Source organism: Gekko japonicus, unplaced genomic scaffold, assembly GCF_001447785.1.
Source record: "Gekko japonicus isolate JY-2015 unplaced genomic scaffold, Gekko_japonicus_V1.1 scaffold572, whole genome shotgun sequence".
Lineage (NCBI taxonomy): Eukaryota > Metazoa > Chordata > Lepidosauria > Squamata > Gekkonidae > Gekko > Gekko japonicus.
The window spans coordinates 1,784-21,880 of record NW_015167553.1 but is presented as its reverse complement, the minus strand read 5'-3'; the positions used below and the strand labels follow the sequence as shown (position 1 = coordinate 21,880).

Sequence of the window (20,097 nt, the reverse complement as noted above, 5' to 3'; positions counted from 1 at the left end):
TAATAGAAAAAAACACAATCCACCTGCACTCAGCGCACCTGCTGGCTGCAAATCTGCATTTAGTTAATCCTAGCACAAAGCAATCAATAATCACAAAGTGAAAATCTTCCCAGGAGTTTTTTGGAAAATGAAATATGTGATGTATTTTCATTCAATATCATAAAAACTTATCTGAAAACCCTAAAATGCTATTTAAAATTTCTTATATGTGTATTTTCCCTTTTCTGTATCGTACTCAATGACTGAGACAAATCTTTATCCATTTTACATTTGAACACTTGAAATATATCCCAACATTTTTAAAAAAAGTAAAAGAAATTGATACATACATGACTGTGTTAATCCCTGCAAGTTGCTGGAACATTTGTAGACCACAACCCACAATCAATTCTCTTCGAGTTGGAGGATAGGTCAGCATTCTGCAGATCACAAGTCCACCTTAAACCAAAGGAACAAAAATTAAATTTATTAATATACGAATTAAATCATTACCAATTATTTTCCATTATTGCAAATGTCAGCCCACACCTTTTTTTAGGCTTACTCTATACTAAGATCCCCAACCTTTTCATGCCTCTGGACACCTCTGGAATTCTGACACAGGGTGGTGAATACAACTGCAAATTGGCTGCTCAGAGGTAGAGCCAACTGCAAAATGTCAGGGAGTGACATTTAATCCTTCAACATTTCAGGCAGAAGCTCTGTTTAACAAGATTCTTTTTAAAATGAACATATTTTATTGCATACATGCAATTTACTTTCAGTCATGCAATGAAGATCCTTGTGCTTATAGTGCTACCAAAGCAACATTAAAAAAAATAAAATATCTGCACTACCAATCAGCTCTCCAAAGGCCAGTTAGAACCCCTGCTGGACAAAATTCCTACCTGGTCCCACGCATGGGTACCAGGAAAGGTGTTAGCAGGTGCCATGGTGCCCACAGGCAATATGCTGGGGACCCCTACTCTACAAACTCTTTTCAGTAATACATTCTCACTGTGGTAAACAGCTTAAAGCTACTTCTAAGTATATATTTGCCACAGATCAAGTTATCCTAAATGCTGCCAGTTTGGGACAAGTCATTAAAATAAAATTATCTAAGCTGTGGTGGCTCAAGTGGTTAAGACGCTGAACTGCAGGCTGGAAGGTCGGTAGTTCAGCGGTTCGAGACCCAAGTGCCACATGACGGAGTGAGCTCCCGTTTCTGGTTCCAGCTCCTGCCAACCTAGCAGTTCGAAAGCAAGACATTGCAAGTAGATAAATAGGTACCACTTCGGTGGGAAGGTAACAGCATTCCGTGTGCCTTAGCATTTAGTCATGCCGGCCACATGACCACGGAAACGTCTTTGGACAGCGCTGGCTCTTCGGCTTGGAAACGGAGATGAGCACGGCAACCCTAGAGTCGGATTCGACTGGCTTTCGAGCAAGGGAAACCTTTACCTTTACCCAAGCCTACTGAACATCAGTCAGTGCAGAAAGTGAGTGGAGGCAATGCCAAAGGCCACCTGTATCATCATAAATTGAATAAAATACAGTCTGCACCTGAGGTGTCGAACTCATTTGTTACAAGGGCTGGGTCTGACATAGAGGTCACTCTGTCAGGCCGAGCCATGTATGCCATAAAATGTGACACGAAGTACCAGAGGTATAAAGGTGATCCATGGAACCTGGAGAGGGTGAGGTTTGAGGAGGGGTGGGACCTCAGATTGGTACAATCTAATAGACTCCACCCTCCAAACCAGCCATTCCCTTCTGGGGAACCATTGTTCCCAATCTCAGGAGAGGGGTGGAAACTGATCTCGAGGAGGGAGGGGGGAGGAGATGCAAGGCTGAAATCAGAGGGGCAGATAATGGCAGGTTGATGCTTGGCTGGCAAGGAGGTAGAGTTGCTAACTCCAGGTCGGGAAATTCATGGAGATTTGAGGGGTGGAGCCTGGAGAGGGTGAGGTTTGAGGAGGGGTGGGGCCTCAGACAGGTACAATGCCATAGACTCCACCCGCCAGACCAGTCATTTCCTCCTGGGTAACAATTGTTGCCAATCTCCAGGTGAGGGCTGGAGATCACTGAAAATTACAACTGCTCTTCAGGTAGCAGAGATCAGTTCCTCTGGATAAAATGGTGGACTCTGTGTCATTATACCCTGCTGAGGTCACCACAGCACATTGATGCTGAGTGCCCAAGGCCTTGGCACTCTCTCAGAGCCTCTTTCTAGAGCTCGTTGTATTTATTTCCACACGGGCCTTATTCCTAGTCATCCATACATCGAATCACTGAAAAAGCAGAATTTGACCACTACTCTGCTTAAATTGACATGGGATAAGAGGTCCTCCCTATCTCAGAGTAGAAGGATTCCTCACAGTAATCTAATGTCCATTTCACACTTTAAAAGCATGGGCATTTTAGCATGTTATGGCCAATAGTTGTAAATGACATGTTGGATAGATAAACCTGCCTAGAATCAATCTGAACCTGTACCTTGCTGCAGTACACTTTGGATAAAGGCTGTAACATCCAAGGCAAGAGTAACTATTGTATAATGGTGGATCAAAGTTAAAGACGAGGCCAACAAGCCTGCTCAGACCTAGCACCCACCAAATCACTCTTCATTAAAGGCTCTAGACTCATGGCCAAAGAGCTGGGGGTGCCTTTTGGGCTGCATTGGTGAATCATGAGCGATTCCTGTTGTTGTGGGCTTCTAGCTACAGGGTGGATCGGTTCTCTCTTTTCTTCCTGAGCTTCACCTGTGTTGTGAGAGGGGGACTCTTTAGGCACTTGTGCCTACTTATGGCCTGACAATGCTCCTTGGATTGGAGCAGGAAACATTCCTTGAAGACTATACTCTTTAACCAGTATGCTGCCTCCAGAGCAACTTCTTGTAGCCTGGCTGGAACCCCAATGCTGCTTTATTCTTCCTTTGTGTGCCTAAAGCACGTCCTTGATTGATGGTAGGAATCAGCCTTGATTAGTTCTGTGAGCTGAGGACCCTTGCAATGTTTCACCCAAACTGCACTGGATTTGTATGCCAAAAGTTCCCTCCCCCACTAGCTTGTACTAATGATCATGCTCTGGGACAAGGAAAAAGCAATCCCAACTGTGATTCCCTGACTGGAACTCTCAGCAGCCCTGCCTCCAGCATGAAGGTTGTTCTTTTTCTCTGATTTTGTGGTGAAGCAGCTGACTACTCTTTCTCCAGGGGAAAGGTAGCCATCTGAAGAACTCTCCACTGCAGTATGGGGTTCCACTGCCATGGAAAAAAACTCCAGGCTAAAAGTGTGGAACAAATATTTTTTTCTTTCCCATTTTTGAAGAGATTAAGAGTTTTTGAGAAGTAGAAGGGTAGAGAACATAACACCAAGTAAGAGATAAGACAGGTCTGAGGATCAGAACTCCTCTAGTGACTTGTGCTCCCTTCCTAAGCAAGAAGTGAACTGGGGACAGGGTTGCCAACTCCAAGTTGGGGAATTCCTAGAGCTTTGGGGGTGCAGCCTGGGGACAGCAGGCTTTGGGGAGGGGAGGGACTTCAGTAGGGTACAAGGTCATACAGTCCACCCTCCAACACAGTCATTTTCTCCGGGGGAACTGATCTCTATGCTCTGGAGAACAGTTGTAATTCCAGGAGATCTCCAGGCCCCACCTGGAGGCTGACAACCCTAACTGGGGAATGGGTGACTCTCCCCTCCCCACCAGTGGAGACAAGAAGCTGAAGTTAGATACAGCCTCCTGACCTGATGTGAGGAATCACCCATACCAAGACACCTTCCACCCTCCATCTCAGAGAAATAAGCCTGGCTTACTTTGACCCTTTCCCAGAATGGCTCCCTGGCTACAGAACGAAGGCAATGATTCCTGTATCAGACCAGATGATTGGTAGTCTTGACCAAATATTAATTAATTATTAAACTAATAGATGTCTTGGTGGTTTTATGCTTTGACACATTCAAAGCATTTTTTATAGTTTTTCAGATACTGAAAATAAGAGGTGACCAGTACATAAGTAAATTAACAGTTAGACAAAATACTTTCTACTGATTATTACTTCTCTTTTGTTTAAAAAAGCAGACATTTTTGAAAAAAAACAGTATTTTTTTCCCTTTAAAAGTTTAAGAGCAAGCAGGCCACATATTTTTGCACTATTTTCCATCAAGACAAGATACATTTATATACGCACATGAATGAACAGGGTCAGGGAAGTAAACACCATATGTAAAATAATGTTTTGCTGTAACTCATGAGCACTGTTTTGCTCTGTCAGCATTTTGGGGATACAACTCCCCCCTCCCCCCATCTATCACTTTGATAGACCAAATAGCCTTTGGTCTATTTCACCAATAGGAGCAATTTAATTCAGAACCACAATTTAATTCAGAACCACAATTTAAGACCAAATAGCCTTTGGTCTATTTCACCAATAGGAGCAATTTAATTCAGAACCACAATTTAATTCAGAACCACAATTTAAGACCAAATAGCCTTTGGTCTATTTCACCAATAGGAGCAATTTAATTCAGAACCACAATTTTATTCTGTCTAGGCAGACCCATGATATATTACCATGCTTGAAACCAATTTATCACTGAATAAAATCCAATAAAATTCTCCTACACAAAAAGGAAAGCAATACTAAAATCCAAAACACACCAGCAATTGTACATGAGAATTTTCCCTTATTTTCATAAAACACTTTCCTAAACGAGAACACTGAGTTGTTGTTTTTATTTGATATGTCATTTTAAAAATTACATCTGTGGTCTCAATAAACATTTGAGAACAACAAACTGAATACCATTTTTTCTCCAGAATTTTTCCACATGGGTTACTTACTGTAAAATACAGTTTATTATGATACTAAGCCAATATTCAAAACATTTCCCTATCCTAGTTGTCCAAAGATTCCAGGAGGCATACCAGAGCTTGGTTTGCTTTACCTTGAATCTTCTCAGATGCTTAAAACACCACCATGTTACAGTCCCTTCCCCTTGTGAGAATACAACAACATATCTTGGATTAGGGCTTTACAGCCATTCTCCTTTTTAACTATACTTTCTAGAAACCTGGGGTGAACTACTGGTTGTGGGTTTCCTATGAGGACACAGTGCAACCTGTTTCTTTACAGGAACCATTTCCACATGGCTAATTTCAACATACAAAGAGGTTTTACTAAATCAATAAAACCCAGAGTTTGATTCTCTATGTTCTGATGTTCCACCCTGTGGAAGCTTAAATTAAGCCATTTTATGAGAAGAATCTAGCACACAGTCAGGAAGTTTGCTGGAAATGAAAGTGTGCTGTCAGCACCAGTTAAAAACACATTCCCCAAGACTTGCTAAACCTGCCTTCTAATCTGTGCTATTGGTTGTGTCTTTCTTGGAACGCATGCTGTGCTCGTGCCTGATCCCTTCAGCAAATAATGTGAAAGCCACTGCATGGTCAGTGTATGTAACCAATCCACAGTGCTAATGGTTATCTCCAGCTAATCTACAGTATTTATTTGCTTCACTGTTTCCACCACCCCACCCCACCCCACCCCGGAATTGAATCCAAACAAATGGTGACCATATTGTCATAGCTCATTATTCTTGTTTCGTCTTTGCTTCTGTTAAAACATCTTATGTTAAATGGTAACCATATAAACTAAGCTTGTTATTCCTGAATCTGATAAATAACTTCATTATGTTGCATGTTAATTTACTACCCACCCTCTGCCTATAGGTATGAACTGGTAAATTCCAGTTCATTGTGTCTGACGAAGTGTGCGTACACATGAAAGCTTCAGAAGTAGTATTTTAAATTTATCTGTTCTATCCGTGTTCACGATAGAGATCTCAAAATCTGAAAGAGAAACAAAAATTATGGAAGAAGAACACAGCAACATTTTGAACAGAAAGCTGTTGGTGGGGTTAGACTTGGTTTTATGCAATGGTTGCATAAAAAGTTTGGCCGCAGCAAGATAACTGTGGTTGATGCCATCAAGCCCAATAGTCTTTGGATATACTGCACCTTCTGAAAGCAACAATATGAGAAATGACCAACCAGAGATTTTATCACAGTACCTCTGGTGTTACAGTTACAGAATCCAGAGATCCTAATGAATTGGATGTCCTGGGCAAGTACTAGTCTGGATTTCTTCCAGTTTATGGAAAGGCCTAAATTATGACAGGTCCTAATAGTGAGAGTTAAATTGTCAGCTAATGCATCCCTTCAATCAGCTACCAGAAACCGTCATCCAATTAAGAGAATACAGTTAACTCTTGTAAGCGTAGGAAGGCAACCTCAGGGGCCATGCATTTGGTGAATACCCTGGGGGCAATTGCTAAACCAAAGGGTAACATACAATATTGATCATTTTTTCCCATATAAACAAAACAAAAGTATTTCCTATGTTCACTATGCATTGTGATGTGAACATATGCATCTTTGAGATCAATAACAGTGAACTAAACACTGTGTTTCAATAATTGAAGCATAGAAGAGAAACCATTTTAAACTGTGCTAACCAGAGAAAAGTGTTTAACCTTCCAGGTTCTAAAATTGGATGGGAACCACCATCCTTCTTGTCCACAAGAACAAAATTAGAATAAAATCCAGGTGCTAAATTGGGTTCTAGAACGTTCTAAATTGCTTCTTTCTGTAACAGGCCATAAGTTGGGACTGCAATTCATGCAAGCCATTGTTTGTTGCTTGAGAAACCGTCTGTACTGGTTCCAGTCCTGAAAGGCAATTCAGAAGGATATCATGATGAATGGTACCAAAAGCTGCCGAGAGGTCCAGGAGAATTAACAGGGTCACACTCCCCCTGTCCATCTCCTGGTGCATGTCACCCACCAGTGCAACCAAGGTTGTTTCAGTCCCATAACCAGACATGAAACCAGACTGGAACAAATCTAAACAATCCGCTTCATTCAAGAATCTCTGAAGTTAGCCAGCCACTGTTCAAGAATGGCACATTTGAGTCTGTATAGTAGTTATTCAACGTCCTAGGTCCAGAATAAGTTTCTTTAGGAGAGGACACACCACTGTCCACTTCAAGGCAGGAGCAACCATCCTGTCTCTCAGAGTGGCATTTACTGTCTCCCAGACCCAGTCTGCCAGTCCCTCCTAGAAGATTTCAGCAGCCGGGAGGGACAAGAGTCATACAAAAAAGTGGAAGGTCTAAAATTTCCAAGAATCCTGTCCACATCCTCAGACTGCACAAGCTGAAAGGTATCCCATACAACTACACAAATTAGCACCCTAGGATCATCTGATTCTGATTCTGCTGCTGCTAATGTACAGTCCAAGTCAGAACAAATGCATGAGTTTTTATCCACAAAGTGCTTAGCAAAATGATACAGGAGGCTGCAGAGCAGCCCACTTTTATGTTGTTCAATCAGTAAAAGAAGTTTAAATTTGAAAGGAAAGTAATTATTGCATATATTCCATTTTTTACTAAAATTACCAGAAAGGTTGCATCTCTTACATTTTGGCCACATTCATCTTGGTGCTGAGAACAACTTCAGTTTACTTGCTTGGATTTAAAAACAAAGATCTCTAGCCATTACAGAGACAAAAGGCAGAGAGGAAGCAAGGCCACACATAATTCAGTTACATTAACTGATGATGAATGGTCATCCCATAATACAGTGAAATTATAAAGACCCATTACCAATTCTCATACATGAGAAAAATATGCCAAAGGAAACAGACTTGCAAAGATGTCGGAATTTGCCACAAGGGGGCAAGTTAGAGGTTGCTCAAATACTCTAGAAATGGTACACACTACCTAATAATACAACAAAATAGCATATGCTACGACACTGGATGCTTTCAAGGTCAGGAAAATAATTTTTGATGTTATAAAATCTTTTTAACAAAACTGCTGTACAGTAAAAAAAAAATTCAAGACAGGAAACACAAAAATGTAGATTTGACCTTGCTTCATTATTAGTTCGATAAATTAGAAAATCTTTTGGCATGCTTGAAAGCATATGGATTTGGTCAGTATTTCATGCAGTGGGCCAAGATCATTTATACTCAGTCATGGACAAGAGCAGGCAACTCTTTATCTACTTCCTTTCCATAGCGAGAGGTGTAAAACAGGGATCTCCCTTATCTCAGATGCTTTTTGCTTTTACTCTAGAGCCTTTAGCAATTTTTATAAAAGACAAGTGTCAGGTCCTGGGGGCTTTGGGTCCAAGCTTGGTGAGGTAGGACCTTTCAGGGTGTGACTTTTGGTGAGCTGGCTCAGCTCTGGGGTCAGATAGTACAAGGAAAGGGGGGGTTGCAGGCACCTTATTCCCTCTCCCCTGCTCACATCAGCCTAGTCACTGTCCCAGCATCTCTGGGTCTTGCCCATCCTCTTGTGCCGGCTGCTTAAGTCCTCCCCCTCGGAGTGGGACACCATCAGGCTCTCCAATCCCCCCTTCCAGTTCGGGCTCGTGTAATGGACATCCCTCATGCCCAATGGGGCATCTGCCCTCTGGCCCCACCCCACTTCCTTACACTTGGCATGGAGTGGGGCTGCCAGCCCAGCCTCCAGCCTCCATTTCCTGCTGGTGTGTCAACAGCTGCCGGTACTCCTGCCTGCTGCTTCCTCCCCACCACTGCCATCAGCTTTCTCCATGCTTTAATGCAGCTCAGGGAAGGCCAGGCGCACTTGCCTTGCTCCTGTGTACAGAGAACACTACCCCGGTGGTACTGGCAACCACCACCCGCTCACTGGAGTTTCACCACCTGTGCCCTGCTCTGGCAGCTATCTGGTCTCTCTCTCTACTAGTAAGTTCGAGGGTGTCTCCACTACTCTGGGGGTTTGGTCGCCTCCCAGGTATGGCACGTCCCTTTTCTTAATTGGGGGGAACTGAAACCCCCAATGTATTTTTTAAAATGTTCAGATTTTTCTGCAAACCTGGGAAATCCCCCAATTTTGCAAAAAAAAAAGAAATTTGTTTAGCGATGTTGTGGTCCCAATCCACGGATTTAGGAATCCACAGATGGGGGCTACATGTCAGTGGGTAACACTGCCTTGATTTGACGGTTTCTATTAGTCAGGTATAAAACTGGAAGATAGGCATCTTCCTTACAAAGGTTTTACTTAATGCAAATTTGGGGCCCTGTTGTCTGTGCTACATGTCTGTGGATTACACAGAACAGAAGATTTGCCTCACCATGGATCTTCCTTCTTGGTGACCCTGGGGTTGGGCAGCCTTAACATCTGGGAGAAGCTCCTCTCTGGTAGCAGATAGGGTCACTGATTTGGGGAGGGGCTGTGGCTCAGTGGTAGAGCATCTGCCTGGCATGCAGAAGGTCCCAGGTTCAATCCCCAGCATCTCCAGTTAAAGGATCATGTAGTAGGTGATGTGAAAGACCTCTGTCTGAAACCCTGGAGAGCTGCTGCCAGTCATGAGTAGACAATACTGACTTTGATTGACCAAGCGTCTGATTCAATGTAAGGCAGCCTTATGTGTTCACCTTTTGTGATTCCTGCAGGGGAGGAGCCTCTTTTTCAGCCTGGTTCCAAAGCAGTACAACTTCCTCTCCAAAAAATATCAAACATAATAAAGTCCTCCAACTAACAGTTCAAAACACTTAACTATGCACAGAACAAGGTAAAGAACTTTAAGAAGGGCCCATTAGGAAAGATCCAAAATAGAAGAGAAGACACCCTTAGGGTGTTTTCAGATGGCGTACTGAGAGCAGTTTAAACTGGTCCAGTTCTGACGTGATTATTTTTACTCTGGACAATCGCGATCACACGAGAGCATGTGTCAGGGTGGTGATTGGAGTTTTTATGCAAATAGTGGTCCATGTGAGTTGGTTTTCTGTAGACCTTGTGACCTAATTGAAGGTTAGTTTTACGGATGACCATGATATGTATGATTATATTTCCACTGCGGAGAGTGGATGAGACACTGGGAGATATGGCACTGATATAGACGATCAGATGCAGCAAATGAGCTGCCAGTTCCAGGCCCAGCAAGAAGATCTCCGGCAGGAGATGCATGACATGTTCCTGGACTTGACTTGCCTGGTGGCAACCACGGTGCAACACGAGCTTCGCTTGCAAAGGCCTGTGGGACCCAGAGTCCCACTAGGAGAGCAAGCCCCTCCGGCGCAGCAGACTCCAGTGTTCCTGGGCCAACAACAGGTTTCAGTCCAACAGCTACTGTGAGGGCAGTCAGGGGCGCCCGTTGTCCCCACCAGGCCAGGAGTTCCAGTGGCCCCACCAGTTCCGGTTGGAAGCAACTTCCAGTTGGAAGCAACTTTCAACAGCAACCCAGATAAGCTGGCTTTCTTTTTGCTGCAAGTGTGCAAGTTCCTTCAGGATTGGGGCCAACTTTCCCATAGAAGGAGCACCATGTGGACTATGTTGGATCACACCTGTGGGAGCGCGCAGTCAACTGGTATGTCGGGTTACATAACCTGAGAGGCCCCGAGCTCTGGGAGGTGCAAGCGTTTTTATGGGCACTGAGACGGCAGTATGAGGATCCCATGGAGGCTGAGAAGGCCCACACCAGTATCCGGGCACTCAAGCAGGTATCTCGCTTGGTGCATGAATACTCGGATGAGTTCAAGATGTACGCAGCCAAAATCCAGGGTTGGCCCGAACCCCTGTTAGTGGAGTAGTACCAGCTCAGGCTGAATCACCAGATCCTGGAGACCATGCTTCGCAGCATGAATCCAGTGACGTTGGGGGCATGGATGAGAGAAGCCAGTGACACCAAGAACCGGCTTCAGATGATCTGCATGCACACACCAAAACCATCGCAGAAGGTGACAGGGGTGCCCGTGAAGCCTTAGTGGAAAAAGCCTAAGGAGCCACTGTGAGAGCAACAGATGAAGCAAGGGCTCTGCCTACGCTGCAGGGAGCTAGGTCACTATGCTGCTTTCTTCCCCGTGACCCTCTCTTCAGCTAGCAGCAAGACCCCAGAACGGAAGACGTTGGAGACTCCCATGAAGGGAGGGGGTGCACGACCCAAGCATCCACGGGTCCTCTAGTTGAACGCCCCACCAGATGCACTGGATGAGGAATCCTCCAGTTGCGACGAGAACCCCCAGCCAGCAGGAAAAAGCCGAGACCTGCTGTAAACAGCACAAAACGGCAGGCCTGAGCATAGTCAGCGCTACAACCGGTGAGCAGCACTCCCCCTTTGTTTTTTATGACTGTGTCAGTGATTAATCCAGAGATGGGGACCCAACTGAGGGTGCAGGCTCTTATAGACTCAGGGTGTGCAAGAGACTTAATAAGCCCTTCAACAGTTATGGGGTTGGGGGTGGCGGTGCAAAGACTCCCTGAGCCCTTAATTTTCACGCAAATGGATGGCTCCATGATGAAGCAGCACTGCAAGTACCAGACAATCCCCTTAATCACGGGAATGGAAGAACATTGGGAGAAGCGGTCTTTTGTGATTAACCCCATGGTTCGCTTCTCCATGGTGACTCTGAGACTCCAAGTGAAGGGCGGGATATAAATCCAATCTCCTCTTCTTCTTCTTCTTCTTTTTTTTAACTTTTTTATTTGCATCATAAATTATTATTACATTACAATACAGTCCCCGTTCTCTTATGATGCCTTCCCCCCCCTTTTATATCCCACCCCCCACAAGGTGACCATCACATAACTTCAAATTAAATTTTTAACCATGAGCACATTTTTCCATTTTTTCAAGTATAACGGAATTGGCTTTTCCATTATTTACCCATTGAAAGTATACCGATCATTTCTTTTTTATCTCCTTCATCTTTCACCTTGGAATTTTGCTCCGAGCCGAGCCTTTCTGGTTCTCCTCCACCGATAGCAACTATCGGACAATAACATTAATGTCTAACATGAGTTAAGTGATGCGCAAAATCATACAACAAGGACTGTTATCGTATATGGAACAAGAAATGCCAGATATTTAAGCTGGATTTAGAAAAGGGAGAGGCACTAGAAATTATATTGCAAATTTATGGTGGTTCCTGGAGCATATGAAAGAATTTCAGAACAAAATCAGCTTGTGTTTCATAGATTTACAGCAAAGCTTTTGACTATGTGGATCATCAAAAGCAGGATTATAGCTGAATATTAAGAAGACAAAAGTAAGGACTACAAGGGAATTATGCAACTTTAAGGTTGACAATAAAGAAACTGAAATTGTTAAAGCCTATTTCTTGTCTCCATCATCAACCCAAAGAGAGACTGCAACCAAGAAATCAGAAGGAGACTGGGAAGGGCAGCCATGAAGGAGACAGAAAAGATTCTTAAGTGTAAGGATATGTCACTGGTGACAAGATCAAGATAATTCATGCCACAGTATTCTTCATTACTATGTATGGGTGTGAAAGTTGAAAGATGAGAATTGACAGGAAGAAAGCTGATTCATTTGAAATGTGGTGGAGGAGAGTTTTATGGATACCATGGACTGCCAAAAAGAGAAATAAGTAGTTCCGGATCAAATCAAGCCTGAACTCTCCCTAGAAGCTAAAATGACTAAACTGAAACTATTGTACTTTGGTTACATTATGAGAAGACAAGGATAACTAGAAAAGACAGTAATTCTAGGAAAAGCTGAAGGCAGCTGGAAAAGAAGAAGACCCAACATGAGATGGATTGACTCAATCAAGAAAGCCATGGCCCTCAGTTTGCAAGACCTGAGCAAGGCTGTTAACAGTAAGCCATTCTAGAGGTCATTAATTTATAGGGTCACTGAAAGTCAGAAGCAACTTGATGGCATTTAACACACACACACACAATTATGATAGCTTACTTTTTTAGTATGAGAAAGTCTGGGCACTTTAGTGGAAGTAAACCTGCACCATATACCAATTTCTCTGCAACTGCTTCAGGACAGTGCTATTGCTTGCTTTTTCTTCAGTGGCCAATTACACAACAGTCATAACAATTACCTTCATAATTCGTAGAATTCTGGAAAGTGGGAGGTCATTTTCTTCTTATTGAACAACTGGACATAATACTTTTAAAATGCAGAGATGTTTTGTTTGAAGTAGCAAGTGAAGATTCCACGCCACCTTAACAGGCACAAGGCTTAGAGTCCAAAGCAAACAGTACAGCAACTATCTCATAACATTATAAATATGTTTTCCAACCATCCTGAGCTGATCATTTATCAAATCATGAATACTGGCAAGTGTCAATAAAATATTTACTTCCATCCAATGGGGGGGGGGATTCTGCTCAATAACTGCCAGTCCTTGCTTTTGAAGTGTGGGCTATTAGCCTTTACATGATTTTGCTCGTCTGTGTACAGAAAAACCAAACCAGGCCATGAATTGTTCCCCTTGTTTCTAGCAGCTTCAGTTCTGCAGTGCACAGGCATCATCCCCCATCTTTTTTTTGGGGGGGGAGATTTTCTCCTACGTGACACAAATACTATCTAGCTGTAAATAAAACCAATAGGTTTTTTTATTGCTACCAATTTGTATTCATGCTTGTCAGCCCAAGTTACAAAATGGAAAACAACTTAAATCAACAAATTTAAAATCAATCATTTAATCTCCTTGATTCAAATTCAATCCTCCCTGCTGTCATGAGAGGAATACAATTAAAAACACTTTTGAGAAGTATGCTGATGAGACTACATATACAGATTTTTAAAAAACTTTCCAGGTAAGATTTCAGAAATGAAGAAGGAAATATCCATCACTGCCTTATTCTCGATAGGAGGTAACTTGGCTCATTACTGGGTATGTTATCCCACACCAAATTGTATTACATTCTTTAAAAAAAAAAAATGACAGAAGATGGTATCTGACTACTTCACTTTTTAAAACTTTTTATTTTTCCAAACAAACAAACATAAAATAAGGATACAATACAATATCTATCTCTTATACATGAACCAAGTCTATTTCATTTTTCCAATATATATGATAAAATATATTTTGCAGGTCAGCAAACATACAATTTCTTCTTTTCTACTAAAACGGGCTTTGTCTAAGTGTATTATTGAATTTCTTATACTATTTGGTAATGTGGACAATTAATTGTTCGGAATAAAATCCCGTAGGTATCCCCTTGAGTGCGGGGTACCACAGGGGGCAGTTCTATCCCCGATGCTATTTAACATTTATATGCGCCCCCTTGCCCAGATTATCCGGAGTTATGGGCTGGGGTGTCATCAATATGCTGATGACACCCAGCTCTATCTGATGTTGGGCGGCCGGTCGGACTCGAGTCCCGATGACCTTCATCGGGCACTTGAAGCTATGGCTGGTTGGCTCCGGCTGAGTCGATTGAAACTAAACCCGGCGAAGACGGAGGTCCTGGGCCTGAGTAGGGCCGGGACAGGATTGGGGCTCCCTCTCCCGACCTTCGATGGGGTACTTTTGGTGCCTGGGGTTCGGAGCTTGGGAGTACCCCTGGACTCCTCTTTAACGATGGAGGCACAGGGGGCAGCCACTGTCAAGTCCGCCTTTTTCCATCTTCGGCGGGCTCGGCAGTTGGCCCCCTACCTGGACCGAGATGACCTGGCCACAGTGATCCACGCGACGGTCACCTCGAGGCTAGACCACTGCAACGCTCTCTACATGGGGCTGCCTTTGTCGCAAATCCGGAGGCTGCAACTGGTGCAGAATGCTGCGGCCAGGCTGTTAATGGGTCTCTCTAGAAGAGACCACATTCGGCCTGTGTTGAAAGCGCTGCACTGGTTGCCAATAGCATACCGGATTCGCTTCGAAGTGCTGGTTCTTACCTATAGAGCCCTACATGGTCTGGGTCCAGCCTACCTGAGGGACTGCCTTTCCCCGTATGTTCCCCCAAGAGCACTACGGTCGGGGGCCCAAAATTTACTAACTGTCCCAGGCCCCAGAGATGCAAAACTGGTCATTACAAGGCCCAGGGCCTTTTCGGTGGCGGCCCCTGCCTGGTGGAATGAGCTCCCGGAGGAGATCCGGGCCCTGCGGGATTTGATGCAGTTCCGCAGGGCCTGTAAGACGGAGCTCTTCCACCAGGCTTTCGAGTAGGGGCCGCCGCCACCGCCCCCCCCCGCTATAGTGTCATCATGGGGGGTGGAAGAGACCCTAGGAAGGGAATATCTGAACTTGTTAACATCTAAATAAATGGTAAGCTACTAAATGACCACTGGGAATGCCTGGACATGGTCCGTCATCTTTTCTGGGGTTTTGAAATGGAAGATCATTGAGCACCTTAATTGTATTTGTATTGGATGGTTTTAAATTGTATAATATGTTTTAATATTGGAACAGTATGTTTTATCTGCAAGATTTCTTGCCTTGTAAGCCGCCCTGAGCCCTACGGGGGAGGGTGGGGTATAAATCTGAATAATAAATAAATACTGGAGTCTCACTCCATCAAACACACCTATAAGTCCCTCAATGATTCTCAGTGGTTATATAAGAAAAGCTCAAAGTCTCAGAAGTCTCCTCAGACATTTTTTTTCTCAGTGATTATGAAGAGGAAAATTAAGATCTCAAGAATTCCCTCTAACATTTAAAATATTTCTGAATATATTGTTAAATTTCTTTAACTGTTTACTAACATGAGGAATTATTTAATCTGGATAAAGAGACACTGGGATCCTATTCCATCAAACATATCTATGGATCTCTCAGTAATTCTCAGTATTTATATATAAGAGAAGCTTAAACTCTCAAAAGTTCAGTTAAAGAATTTCTTTCTACATAGAGAAATATAAAACTCTTAATCAATCAAACATATCTAGGGGTCCCTCCATAATTCTCAGTGATTATATAAAGGAAATTTAAAATCTCAGGGATCCCCCCAAACATTTTCTATATTTTAATAAGTCTCTTCTTCTTGATTTTCTGATTTTTGCTCTCAAGTTTTAATGTCTTAATTCTATGTATTTTCCCTTTGTAGGTGTAGAGATTTTCTTCTGGTAGGAACCATGTATGCACACTGTTGGTTATGCTTTGCAGTTCCATACATAGGTTTCTTTGGTCTTTCTGAAGTGTTGAGTAGGGCATTTTTTTTTTGTAAATTCAGCAGTCATGGTCATTTTAAGAAGTCTGTGGTGCATCTTTGAAAAAGATATGTTTCTTTTATAGGGTATGAAATCTTTTTTATAGGTCCAGTCCACTCGCATAAAGATTTCCTGTCTGTCTTCTAGATGATCACATCCATTGTTTTGGTCTACCTGGGCTGGTCCCCCCTTAGCTGAGACCTGTTGCAACAATTATTGCATTTCAGTTTGCAAAGGAAAAAAGGCCTCTTCAATTTCCTTTTTAATAGTAACAACCAATGTAGTTTGAATCATAGTCAGCAGATCTTCCCAGGAAGCCTGAATGAGTTTGGTATCCATGGATTCTAGTGAATTTGGAGGTACAATCTTTAAAGCATTCTGCATATTATCCTTGAAGTGCATTTTTTCTAAAGACATATTAACACTTTAAAAGCATTACCCTAAACTGAGTTGTACAGAGATGTTCTTTCTAGCAAACTATATAATAGCTTCTGCTATTATCTAAACAGAGCTAAGATAAAACTGGAGAGCCAGTCAGTTCTTTACATAATAAGAAAATGTGGTCAGAAAAAAATGGAGTTATAAAGTTTAACAAAGATAAGCAAATTTTGTTATGGGAACTGAATTCATGCAAGATTCAAAATGAAGTCCCTAGAAATTATAGATCATTTATTGGATTATGAACAGTCCCGAAATTTTAACTCTTAAGTACCATTTTAAACAAAGTCCTTTCTTAAGAACATAAGAGAAGCCAATGTTGGATCAGGCCAATGGCCCATCTAGTCCAACACTGTCATGCAGTGGCCAAAAATACCAGGTGCCATCAGGAAGTCCATCAGTGGGGCCAGGACACTAGAAGCCCTTCCACTGTTGCCCCCCCCCCAAGCACCAAGAATACAGTGCATCACCTGCCCCACCCTGTGAGTTCCTATCTATACCTTGTGGCTAACAGTCACTGATGGACCTCTGCTCCACATGTTTCTCTTATTTTCTGCTCTTATTTTTTCACTGGGATGTAATGTTGATAAAGTTGCTTTAAGTTCTTTTCAATAATGCGAAGAAAATGGGGGGGGGACTGATGCTACTACCAATCTTTTTAAACTTTGAAAGGACTAGCTTTATATCCTGGATTCTCTCATGGAATTGTTATAACAAAGTTCAGATTACAAAAGAAGGTTGCTTTTAAGTTCTTCACAGTCATGGTAGAAATGGGGGGGGGGAGAAGCTGATGCTACTGCCAGTCTTTCCAAACCTTAAAGGGGCAGATGTTATATAATAGATTTTCTAGTAGTGTTGGGATTGCAAAAGAAGATTGTAGCCGTTAATTGCCAACTTCAGACAAAGTCCTCTCTTGTTTTCTTCACCCCAGGATTGTTTGTAGAGTTGCTTTTAAGAGCTTTTTGTAGCTGCAGTAAAGGTGTGGGGGGGTAGACTTCACCCTCCCCTTCCAGACTTAAACTTTAAAGGGGCTGATGTTGTATAGAAGGTTTTCTGGTAATGTTGCTTTAACAGGTACTCACGGAAAAGAAAGAAAACTTCATTGGTGTTGTGGATGAGGCACGGACTTAAGTCCCTCTTGTCTGGTAGTGACAGCTATCCGCTCATGGTCAGCCATCCTTGCTGGGGACAATCCAGAGGCTTCCCCTCACCTGCCACTGTGAGTGAGGGGCTCGGATCAAGTCCCTTGCCCTACACCCCCCTCCTCAAAAGCATTTGAGACATAAATGCATAAATGCACCCCTCCGAGGGTTGTAGCGAAGTTTGGGAGCCCCAAAACTCCTGTAGAGGAGACGAGAAGCTGGTGGTAGCTGGGAGCTCTCCCAAGCACCATCCATCTCGCTGCGCTGCAACCAGGAAGTCAGCCTGACTACTTCACTTTTAATAGCTGCTCTAATGAATAGGAAAGGAGCAACACTACTAGTCAAACTGAGACAAAACTATTTGGACATGAGCATTTCTGATGGAGGAGACATATTGCTGGAAGGGAAATGACTCTACAAGACTACTTTGGGAAGAAATAGATTTTATTCAAAACATACTAGAATGGCAAGTTTAATTATAATAAATATTATACAGTCTCTTTTCTTTTAAATAATAAATTGGTTTAACAATGTAATCTAATGAATAATAAAGTAAAAATTGGCATGTCTGTACACTTCTGGTTAGCAGCAGCATCAACAACACAGCCTAATCTGCCAAAACTAAGAACAAGGAGATCATAAATGAAATCACTAGAAAAATATTTGCTACTGTTTGCTGTCTAGTAGCCAAAATAGAACATTTCCCAAATGGGAAAGGAACTAGAGACAATTGGGAACATTCACATGGCAGGCTAGGTGGTTAAACAGCTGTTTTTGAAATGACATTTGAGACATAAATGCATTATCAATAGCAAACTCCTCTTTGTTTTAGTATCTGTACACACTGTAGACCATTTGTGATAGGATTCAAAAGACAGTTCTCTTACCAGATGTCAGAAAATCATTAAGTATTTTTAAGCATTGGTTTACTCCATTAGCAGAAAAGGCGAAAACAGGCAATTTATCATCAACTTATGATTGAGAACCAGTAAAAATAGTTTTATGTTAAAAATTTATCTTCAAGCAGATGCAACTGCCACTTTGAAATTAGTTGCAAATCTTTCAAGAACTCAAGTACTCAAAACATGATTAAACTTACATTATGTAAAATACTGCATGTTTTCATATTTCTCAAGTGGTAGATTTCAATCCATTTTAAACCTGTCTGATTCATTAATAATAATAGTAATAATAATCTTTCAATTTATTAATCGCTCAATCCTGCAGAGCTGCTGGCTTTGAGCGATTTACAGTTACTCAAATGCACATGGGACTAACAATGATTCAAAGGGATAAGGGAGGACAACATATAAATCTTTAAATCACACACATTCGCAGCCGACGGGGAGTTTGTTCAGCAGTAAGGTCAAACATGTTCCAACGGCATTTTTCCCTTGGCGTGGCTTGATGTTGTCAGCTTTCTCCAGGACTGCTTCAATTGCAGCGCAGCACTGCCACCGCCTGGCCGGACGGCCCTTTACAGGCTTTCTTGATGCCAAAGAGTTCTTTCTAGGCTTTTGATCTGTACGCGCTGGACCTTCTGTTCACCGGCTAACACCTCCCCCACCGGGGGGTTTAGTGTGCCCACCCTCTCTAAGAAATGGTACCCATTTTATCTACTCGCCGAAGCTTTCGAACCGCTGGGTGGACGGCGAGCTGGGGACAAGGCTGGTAGCTCACACCAGCACGGGGCTAGAACTGACAGTAGTTCTGTTCAGCTCAGATGTTTTAACCAGAGGATAAATCCCCTGTGCCACCACTCCTCTTCATTAGCCTTTTCAAGATGTAATACACTTGCTGTGAACTATTATGTAATTACTAGTACTTCTACATATCTTAGAAAACAATTAATAGAATCTTTACACAGGCTTGTTTTAGAACATTGTTTTACTGTGTTTTTAAAGTCTTAAATTTTTCTTTTATAGTCCATGACGAATGGGCTATTAAACCAAAATAAACTTGAACTTTAGAATCAGGACAACACAGTTTATGACATTATTAAGACTGCACTTCCATTCAAAGCAGATTTTTCTTTTACAACTGATGATCCCCAATGGCCTTTGCAGAAATTACCATTCTTGTTGCTAGGATACACTGAAAAGGATGCTACATATAGTTTTTACCATGATAAACTCAAAAGCAATCTTGCTAATATTAAAACACACTTCAATTTTCTCATAGTTGAAACCAGCCTCTGAAAAACTATCAAAACATATTTAAGAAGAGAGTTAAGTCAATGCACATGTATAAGAAAGGGCCATATTCATGTATTATTGCCTGGTGTACTGCCTTACAACCACTGCACTTTAAAATCATGTTCTTCACCTACTTCACTAGAGGCACAATTCCTTGTTACACATGAGTTCCAATAAACTGAGAAAACTCCCAAGTTACTGCTTAACATACGAGGTGAAATTGTGAATGGCTGAGCCACAGATATGAAGCATTAATCTCGGACTTGGGGCGACTTCACAGAAACTACTGCATCAGATCAAGTCCCCAGTGCAATATAGTCTGGAACTGGAAAAACACATTGATTGGGAGGACAATAGTCACATTCCTGAAGCTAGTGCAGCCTGGGAAGTTATCTGCCGGACCAC

At 42.4% G+C, this 20,097-nt stretch overlaps 1 protein-coding gene across 1 annotated transcript in view; it reads right to left on the bottom strand.

Annotated features, from left to right (window-relative positions):
* The window catches only part of LOC107112554 (proton myo-inositol cotransporter-like), a gene marked incomplete at its 5' end in the record, with an annotated part of 127,333 nt that extends 115,559 nt beyond the window's left edge, over positions 1-11,774 (bottom strand). Inside the window, 2 exons of the mRNA XM_015413709.1 lie at positions 330-438; positions 11,673-11,774. Of these exons, the coding sequence (XP_015269195.1) occupies positions 330-438; positions 11,673-11,774 (211 nt within the window). The remainder of the gene's footprint in view (positions 1-329; positions 439-11,672) is intronic.
* Between the last annotated feature and the right edge of the window lie 8,323 nt (positions 11,775-20,097).